The 10509-nt window shown below is 38.6% G+C and overlaps 1 protein-coding gene across 1 annotated transcript in view; it reads left to right on the top strand.

Annotated features, from left to right (window-relative positions):
* The first annotated feature begins 256 nt into the window (after window positions 1–256).
* Window positions 257–10509, top strand: part of SLC39A8 (solute carrier family 39 member 8) — a 59655-nt gene continuing 49402 nt past the window's right edge. The window contains exon 1 of the mRNA XM_051965592.1: window positions 257–493. Coding sequence (XP_051821552.1) covers window positions 266–493 — 228 coding nt within the window. The 5' untranslated portion in view covers window positions 257–265. The remainder of the gene's footprint in view (window positions 494–10509) is intronic.

The raw sequence follows: 10509 nt of genomic DNA, 5'->3' as shown, positions 1-10509 counted from the left end.
AGTTTTCGCCAGAGCAGAGGGGAGCTGCTGGTGACCCTCGCTCGTTTGGCTCGCAGGCGCGGTAAGATCAGACTGGCCCAGCTTGGAGGCTGCCCAGCCCGAGCAGCCCTCGGTGTAGGACATTGCACGTAGCTTGCACCAGGGAGCTCCTCTCTGCTGGTGGACCAGAGGCGACGGCGGACTCGTGGTTCTCAGAGCGCGGCTGCTCGGTGGTGCTTGGCGCGCACGTGGGGAGTCCCAGGAGTGGACAGCTTCGCGGTTTGCCATGGGGGGCTCGGCCGGAGCCGTGGCGGGGCTGCTTCTCCTAGCAGCGGTGGGAGGCATCGGGGGAGCTGTCGGCTCCAGCTTAGCCTTCACTGATGATCTGCTGACCGTGTTCGGGGAGAACCGGAGCCTATCAACGGCTCAAGTGGGTCACCTGCTGGATGATCTAGGGGGTGCGTCGCGGCCGGAGTTTGAGAAGCTACAACATTTCTCTTTGCACCATAACCAGGTACGCAGTGTGATAATGACTTATTACAGTAACAGGGGCTTTGGTTTCCTCCTTCCTCCAGGCTTCATTCTTTCTACTCTCCCAGCCACTTCTGGCGCTGAGGCGGCGGTCAGAGAGGTCCCTGTTCTTTCCCATTTCATCTTTTGCTGTCCTGCCAGGTATAAATACTGGAGTAGAAATTCGGTCCAGTGGAAGGAACAGCCAGACGCTGGCATTTAAAATCAGCAATTTCACTGCCTAACTTAAAAAAAAAATTGATTTCGATTTCGATTTAAAAACAATACCAGTTTGCTTTAAGCGGATTTCTCAAGGGCCGGAGGGGAGTAGGTGGAAATTTTTATGCCTGCCATGATGAACGGTGGGCGAAAACCTGTTGCAGACAGCAATTTCATTGATGCTGGACACTCCGATGAGGCACTTGCTGTTTTTCACACAAGACGCTCCATCTCCCCATTTAGGACAATTTCACTGGCTGACTCCTCCTTCATCTCTGCTTTTTGACTTCCTTCATTCCCTTCAACCCCAAGTCATGATTACTCTTAGTGAGCCAAATTAGGGTTTTCTTAGTAAAGATTCTAGGTCACTTCCCTCTCCAGTTTATTTTAGAGATGAGGAAACTTAAGGCAAACAGGATTAAGTAACTTGCTCATGATCATAGCTAGGAAATGTTTGAGGCCAGATTTGAATTCATCTTTCACATTTCCAGACCTGACCCCCCAAAAACTCCTACAAGTCAAATAAGCAAACCATCTATTTAAGAAGTGTTTACATGGCAACTGTACACTAATTTGAGACTATTGATTTTTGTAGAGAGCAATAAGCAGAGACACAGCTTGGAATAGAAAGCTGGCCTGGGATCTAGGAAGATTAGGGTTCAAATATGATTTGGGCAAACTTCTCATTTCCATAAGCAACTCTGCTAGAATCTTGGTTGTGGAAAAAGTGCAAACTTGTGTTGTTGGAGGAGGCTTCTTCCTTTGGAAGTTCAGTCCCAATCTTAGCATGGAGAAGCCACTCGAATTTTTGAGAAACATTGACAATTTTAGTGTGTTAATAGACTTTAAACATCAGCTGCCTCAGGATCCAAGTAAAATAAACTAAGAATGAGTCAAGACCTCATTAGAAAAGACTTGGGAAACTTTATTTTGAGCAGTTGGGAAAAAAGTTAAAAGTTAAAAGTGGGGTTCAGAACTCTTTCCCACTGGCAGGGCTTGGTTATTTTGATGCTTGCTGATCTCTACAAATGTTCAGGGTTTCTAAATGTGGATTGTAACGTAAATAATGAGCTAGCTTATACCAGACAGCAAACTACTCTCTGGTGGGAAAATTATCCAATTTGGGAAATATATATCCTCATATATTTTAAATACAGTTACAGCAAGTAGATCGTGTTTAACAAGATGCTGTTCCCATAAGGCTCCATAATAGAACCTGTTAAAATTTGAGAAAAAAACCCAATTGGTGCATTTGTGTTTTGTTTCTCTATAGTTAATGGAGGAGGAAATGTAACACCCTTTATAAAAGTGGGAAGGTGGACTTTGAAAATAGTATTCCCTTAGGTTGAAGCTCCTAGAGAAAGCAGTTTGTTTGCTGCTTTTCCAGCCTTTCCTTGCCTGGGCGGTGGCCCAAGTTCATTTTTCTTGGTCCAGTTGGGCCATGCAGGTTTAAACCAGCTTAAAGTTGAGATTCTACTCCATGAAAACACATCTTCCAAATGCATAATTTTTCTTCAAATATATTTTGTTTTTAGTTTCTGTAAAGTATTTTTGTGTTGTGAAGAGTTGGTTTTCTAATACTGCAAGGGAAATTTCACAATTAGTAAAATATACTTTTCTGAATGAATGAAATGGGAAGATCAACAAAACCCAGAAGGAAATCCTGGAAATGAAAAAAAAATGTTACAAACATACCCAAATCCTATAATTCATCTGTCTCCAACCTGATATTTCTGGGTACAGGATTACATGTAAAAAAATATAACATTCATTACAAAAAAATTGAGTTCCAAATTTTCTTCCTCCCTCTTCCACCCCTTGAAGGTAATAAGCTACATGAAATTTTATTAACTAAAGACGCATTTCAGGTTGACACCTGAATGTTCGAACTTTAGGGTCACTAGTCTTGACTTTTTCAAAAGTTTTTCTGCTTTTAAAAAAAACTTTTGCTTTCTCTTTTGCAGTATTTCTAATATCTGCAGATAATTAAAAACATTTATTAGATACCTAATACCTACAAACATTTATTTTTATTTTTATCATATATACTCAGGATTTATTAACCTGGATACAGTGAACTTGCTTTTTTTTAACCCACAAAAAAAATCAGACTTTTAAATACCCACAAAAATAATAAAAAACTTAACAGCTATATTTCAGTATAATTGATTTCTTTCACATCCTAGGTACTTTATTTTATGCATTTTAAAAACATACTGCAAAAAGGTTCATAGAATTCCTTAAACTGCTTAAGGAATCTATAATCTATAACACTGTCCTTTTGTGTAGAGGTTAGAACTTTGGAGAAGTATACTTAAAAGGTGTTAACTCTGGAATTGATGAGACAATGGTTATCTAGTTTACATATACTTAGTACTTAGCATGGTGATGTATTAGTTAGATAGTTGATATAACTGTAATAGGGTATTTAAACTGAGGACAAAGTCAGCCACAGATATTCTATCTTTGATTAGCTTAGTTGTGGCTCTCCAGCCCCTGCACTAAGATAAAAATTCTGCCAGAATAAAGACTCTAGACTCTATTCTTGACCATTCTCGTGGTGTCTATCTTGCTGAGACCAAAACCCTTCCACAGGACCTCCAGAAAGCTAGCCCGAACATTACACTTTTGTAGTGTGTGTGGGGAGGACTACAGAATGAGATAAGATAACCATCCATCTCAGTCACTAGGCTTTCTATATTATCTGTTCTCTACTGGGGTATTACTGCTACACGGCAATTTCTTTATCCCTTTCTAAGTAATAAGAATAAATTGGACTCAGTCCAGAAGAGGCATATCTACATTGGTGAGGGGCCTAACACTTGAAGATTGGATTGTCTTCAAGTATGGTGTTGCAAGTGCAGTCTTGTGAAACAGTTGTAAACTTTTGTTCTCTTTGACCCTAGAGCGCAGAACTCAGGAATGAGTTGAAAGTATTAAGAGGTAAATTCAGGGTCTGATGTTTGAGGAATGCTTCCCCTCTTTACTTTCTAATAATTAAAGCTATTTACAAGTTAAATGGACTCTGGATGTTGAGGTTCTCCTTTGAAGTCTTTAAGCATAATCTAGATAATCATTTGTTACATACAGTATAGTAGCAAAGTCTGGTAGGAATTGGATTTGTCCCTTGAGTTACTTTTTTGATTCAAATTCTATTTTGAAGATAGACTTCAAGATAGACACCATCCTGCCTCTTGCATTCCTTCACTGAAACCAAGAACCATTCCCGAGGGTCTTCAGAAAGCTACCCTGGCCCCAGAAGGAGATAATAAAAACTTTGGATTTTATTCCTGACCATTCTTGTGGTCATTCTGTGGAGACCAAGGCTGGTCCCAAGACCCCCAGAAAGCTAAATCAGAACATTATAACTGCAAAGTTACCAGTTTTGTAACTTTAGTCTGTTTTGGTTTTTATCTTGGAATTAACTTTAGCTTAAGGCTAAATCCTAAATCACTTGGAGTTGGTTGTTGACACCTGTTTTGGTTTAAGTCTTCTATTTTCAAGGTGCCCACTTTCCTTGGGACCCCCTGTGATAGGATCACAAAATAGCAATTTGAAAGTTGCAAGACACTAATAGTGTTCTCTTTGCCAAAATGTACCTTGATTTACAACAATAGGTTACTGACAAATGAAGTGATAAAGTAAACATGAGGAGTAGTAAATATGAAATTTGGGAGAGCAGTAGAAAAAATATTAAGAGTTAGTAAGAAAAGGGTGTTTAACCTGTCTGGTTACTGCTTCCACAAGTCTTTGACACTCTGCTCCCAGTCTTGTAACCCCTGTTCCTTGATTAATATCTCAGCATCAACTGATATTGCCGTTTGGTACCAGGTCCCTGAAGGTTTGTGGTTTGCCTGTAGGGATGGACTTCATAGTAATATGAAGGTGTGCCTACTCTAGTACTCTCCTCAGAAGGCCAGATTCATTCTGGGTCCTGATAGCGGTGTGTGTTTCCCAGCCTGTCTTGTTTTTCTAGGAGGGGATGATGGAACCACTTTATAGATTCCAATTTTTCCCCTTAAAGTTTACCAGACAGAAAAGTGCTCTGCCATTCCTTCCCCTCATAGAAGGGCTTGGGCTGGCAGGCACTACCATCCTTAGCACCATAGCCCTCCTGATGGGCCATTCTGGGTATGCTGAGTTAAGTGCACAAATGACCAAGTGCACAAATGACCACGGACCTGACTCAGATCGAATCATTCATCTCAAAACTAGAAAGCCAAGTGGACTCCCTGGCTGAGATGGCATTCCAAAACTGAAGAGGACTTGACCTACTATTTCTGCAACGGGCAAGTCTATATGCTGCCCCCCAAATAAGGAATACTGTTTTTATGCTAATAACTCCGGGATAATCAGAGAAAGTCTGGTCCTGGTTCGTAAGAATCCTGAATCTAGAATCTAGACTGGAGTAGAGTCAAGGAAAGAACTGGCACCAGTCTGTTTAATTCCTCCCCATGGCTAACCACTCTTATTACATCCCTTATGGGACTCTTGCTTCTCCTCCTCCTCGCCCTTGCTGTAGGTCCTTGCATCTTTTCTAATCTTGTTCACCTCATCTGTTCCCAAGTGAAGGTGGTTGAAATTATGGTGCAAAGACCCCCTGAGTAGCAAGAGGAAAGTGATTCAATGATTTTAATAATCCAGGAGAGAAAGTGGGGAATATTATGCCAGTCCCCTTGAGGTCATCCTATCTCTGTTGCTGTGCCCCAAAACCGCAGGCTATAATAATTCCTTCTTAATGTGCAACGAGATAAAGGTCTACCTCAGTTGCTCTGACCCCAGGCTATAATCATTCCCTCTTAAATGTTTGAGATAAAAGTCTTGTATCTTTAGGCTAATAAATACTCCTTTTAATGTTTGACAAGATAAATGTCTATCATTAGATTATCAGTAACCTCCCCAGTATCTCCCTCCATTATGCTATTCTAGGTACCTCCCCCTATTAGGGTATCCCCATCCAGTTACCCCCTCCAATTATGTCATTGATCTTGTTATTCTTGATGCAACAACACTCAGGGCTGGATACTTTGAGACAAGAGTCTTATCCAGTCAATTGATTTACTCTCCAATGAATTAATAATTAAATTGTCCCCTTAAAAAAAGGGGGGGGGTTTAACAATGGAAAAGACAAGTTCCCTAGTGGAACTCAAAATTAACCAGGAGAAAGGGAATACTTTCATGAGGTAGGAATACAGTATTCAGCACCATGTTCTCCAGCCTTCAAACTAGCCCATTACAATGTTAGCAATTGTTGTGTCCAGCAACACTCCTTTAGATAAGCTCCAAATACAGTGAAAACTTAAATGTGTTACTGAGTGAAGCACTATGAACAAAGGATCCTAAGGGAGATTTGCTTTTAAGTTATTTTTGTTATGTAATCTAACATGTGAAGTAGGAAGCACTGTTAGGTTTTCAATAGAAATTTTTTTGGTATGTTTCATTTTATAATTTTTTGTGATTCCTGTTTTTTAAGTTTTTAAAACTATTGTCAAGTTACTTGCTTTAAGAAATATAATTTGTTATTTGATAATTTTATAATTTTGAAACAACCCCCCCCCTTCCTGCCCCTCCCTCTGCCCAATTCAATTTTCCTATAGAATTAACTTGTGACCTCTTGCAGGACTGTACACATGTTTTCTTACTACTTTCGTCCCTTGTAAATAGGTAGAGCTATTTTTTTTTTTCTTTTCGTGTCTTCTATACACTGGATGATCACCATTGCCTAGGAACCACTTCTCCTTTGAGGCTCACTTTTCTCACCATATCCAAGTCAGCTGTTACAGTCAACTTAGGAATTCAGTATGTGGCCTCCATTTATACCCCAACCTTTGAGACTGATGACTGGCCTCAAAAATCTGTGCTTTTCCAGATCATCAATCTCAGCTACATCTGAGACACCATATACTTAATCTTATCTCCAGTCAAAATTATTTAAAATCTATTACCCATGAACTTCTGGGCAACCTACTTTGCCTCTTTCTCTGGTTGTCTCTTCTTTGTTAAACTTGAGCCCTGGGATGATCCTGACCATTTGAATTTTCAAAATTGCCTCTTAACCAGTTGTTAAAAGCTGCTAGAATTCATTGAAACTGCATGGTGTTGAACCTGAAATTAGGAAGACTTGAATTTAGTTAACCTGCCTCAGTTTTCTCATCAAGACAAAAATAATTATAGCATAATATGTGAGGGTCAAATGAATTTTGCAAACCTTAAATTGTGCTAGTTATTATCTTTATCATCATCATCGCCACCATCATCATTTTATACTGATGAAGTGTAGCATTCATATTCATATTCCCTAATAGATAGCTCAGTGGAAAGGGCCTTGGATTTAAAAATTGGGAAGACTGAAGTTCAAATTCTGCCCCAGACATTTACTGTGTGGCCCTTAGAAATTCACCTAAATCTTTCTTAGCCTCAGTTTTCTTATCTAGAAAATGAGAGTTGGACTTGTTGGCTTCTAAAATTTCTTCTACATCTAAATCTATGATTTTATGATAATTCATAATAATATGATAATTCTTTTTATCTGATCAATTCTAATGCATTTTCAGAAATGGCTGTTTCAAATTCTCTATCCCTTTCCTTCCTTCTTTCCCTTCCTCTTTCCCTCTCTCCCTTTCCCTTCCTCTTTTCCTCTCCCTCTGCTTCTTCACCGCCCTTCCCTCATGCCCTTCTTTCCTTCCTTATTTCTGGAGTGGTTTAGCTCATGAGAAACTGAGATAGATAATCAAACAAATTGCCCAGGGTCACAGAACTAACAAACTTATGAGGCCTAATTTGAACTTAAGATGAATCTTCTTGATTCTAACACAATGCTCTTTCCACTGAATCGCCCATCTGTCCCTCTTTTTTTCCTAAAGCCTTCTATAGCAGTCCTTGTCCTTTGCCCTTTACTTTATTGAGAATATAGAGTAAATGTAGGGTTTTCCCTTTTTTTTTAAATTTTAAATCCCCCATATCTATATTCTTAAAAAGAAATGGTTCTTTTTTTTTTTTTTTTTTTTTTTTGCCCAAAGTCAAACATTTGATCCCATTTCTCTCTGGAGCTTACTTTCTCAGTCTTCTTTCCTGATCCCCCATCTTTGATCATCAATTTCTCCTTATCTCCTGACTCTTTCCTATTCCCTTAAAATTACTTAAGTCTACCCCATCTTAAAAAAACAACAACAATAAAAGACTTGAAACTTTGGAATCTGTTATTTCTTCAAGTTATCCATTATCTATCTCACATATATACCTATTGCTTTTACTTTCTGTCCTTTGACTCACTTCCCCATTTCTTGCTGTCTGATTTCTGATCCCACCATTTAAAGGTGACAACAGTGTTGGAGTTGGCTAAACCAGATCTTTTCATTATTGAACTTTGAAGCTTTTTGGCCTTGTCACTTACTACTTCTGGGTTAGTCTCTATTCTTTTTATAACTCGTATCTCCACCTTGTCCTTTTTATCTGCCTTTTTTAGTTACCTTTCTTGGATTTTTTTTTGTGTCTAACTCCATAACTGAGACTCTACTGATCACTCCTTTTTTCTCTTTCTCAGTGATTTTTATTAACTCACACATGTCCAATTAGTACCTCTAGGATTCTGACTCCAAAATTTGTATGTGTCGTCCTATTTAGGGCTCAAAAAGGGAGATCTAGATCAGGCTAAAGGCTAGTAGAACTAGAGGATTCCTGGGCAAAGTCCTGCTGGTGAGAAAGGACATTCACCTCCTATCCACTTACATATACACACATGTCCGGCATCTTCCTTTGCCCAATCTGGAGAGGGAGACTGTTGTTTTAGACTTCACCTATGGAGACAGAATATCAGGAATATTCAAGGTTAACTTCAAGATAAGCTACTTCTAATACCTTTCTCCTCATTTCTCCTTATCCTTTCCTTCCAGGTGAGACTCTCTTATTATGGAGTCCCCCTCTAGTCTCTGTCCTGAACCCTCTATTCTCTACCCTTTCTTTGATTTTTTCCATTTATTTATTGCACACTAGGAATTTTTATTATAGTTTTTTATTTACAAGATATATGCACCCTTTTTTTATTTACAAGATACATGCATAGGTAATTTTTCAGCATTGACAGTTGCAAAACCTTTTGTTCCAACTTTCCCCCTCTTTCCCCCCACCCCCTCCCCCAGATGGCAGATTGACCAATACATGTTAAATATGTTAAAATATAAGTTAAATACAACATATGTATACATGTCCATACAGTTATTTTGCTGTACAAAAAGAATTAGACTTTGAAATAGGGTACAATTAATTTGTAAAGGAAATCAAAAATAGAGGGACTGGGAATTCTATGTAGTGGTTCCTAGTAATCTCCCAGAGTTCTTTTGCTGGGTGTAACTGGTTCAGTTCCTTACTACTCTATTGGAACTGATTTGGTTCATCTCATTGCTGAAGATGGCCAGATCCATCAGAATTGATCATATTGTTGAAGTATATAAGGATCTCCTGGTCCTGCTCATTTTACTCAGCATCAGTTCATACAAGTCTCTCCAGGCCTTTCTGAAATCATCCTGCTTCTATCCTTTCTTTTAAGCAATTTTGGTCAGCTCCAAAGGTCCAATAACCATTTCTATAATTCCAAAATCTGCATGTCCATCCCTTTCTGGTTTGCTTCATCTTTTTGCTAGATGTTACTTATGCCATGGCTAGTCCTCCTGGTTGGAGGGAGAAGGATATGACCAAGAGGGATAAGATGGGGAAGGGTCTGACACTCTTCTTCATCCACCTATTTCTCTTTTATCATTATCCTTGTCCAAAAGATATGTTAATGACAAGGGCCTAGTCCTAGGCAGGGAGATGCTGCCAACACAAGATTAATACATTGGCCATGGCTGACAATAGCTGGCAAAGATGTTTCATTATCAGTCCTTTGAAGTTATGATTTGCTACTTTTTTCCTCACAAATTTTTATTTTAGCATTTGTTTCATCTCTGAATTTAGAAATCCTTACTATTTTGTGTGGTATATTTCTAAAATGAACTTTAATGTTCTAGAGAACAAGTAAGAATCTGTAACTTTTGCTTTTCCTTCTATCCAGTTAACCAAAAAGGATACAAATTGGTTAATTTGTATTTTCTCTTCAGTATTCCTCAGGAAGACTATGATCTAGCTGATAGAAAACTGCCCTTGAAGGCAAAAAAACCCAGTTCAAGTCCTATCACTCATCTCTGCTGGTAATTCCTTTTAGCAAACCATTTCACATCATGGTGTTCCAAGACATTCTTTTAAGATAATAAATTGAAGAGCTGATGTTGACTTGGATTGGTTAAAGGAGTTTTCCCTATACTAGTGAAATCACAGGTCTAGTATCTACTATTAGTCTTCAGGAATGACAGATACCATTTTCTTCCATTTAAACTTGAGGTTTCTACCTTGGATGAGTATTTAAACAAGCAGTCTTTTAGCCCCTTTCTTACATTTAGCCTGAGAAAGTAATTTCAAAATATTTTGTCTTAGATAGACATGGGAGAATTGATAAAATAATCATACATAGTATTTACATAGTGCTTTGAGGTTTAGAAAGCACTTAATAAATATTTCATTTGAACCTTAAAACAACCATGAGAGTTACATGCTCTTATTATCTTCATTTTACAGATGAGGAAACTAAGTTAGACAGAAGTTATATGACTTGCTTGGGGCTATGAAGCTAGTAAGAGTTGAGGTGGGATTTGAATACATATCGTTTTGAGTCCAGGACTAGTACTCTATCCATTGTTGTGTCATACATCCTTCTATACTTTCATCTTGATAGTTCAATATCTAATTTTTATGTATGGACAGGAGATA

Source organism: Antechinus flavipes, chromosome 6, assembly GCF_016432865.1.
Source record: "Antechinus flavipes isolate AdamAnt ecotype Samford, QLD, Australia chromosome 6, AdamAnt_v2, whole genome shotgun sequence".
Classification (NCBI taxonomy): Eukaryota; Metazoa; Chordata; class Mammalia; order Dasyuromorphia; family Dasyuridae; genus Antechinus; species Antechinus flavipes.
This window is presented reverse-complemented; position numbering and strand designations above follow the sequence as displayed.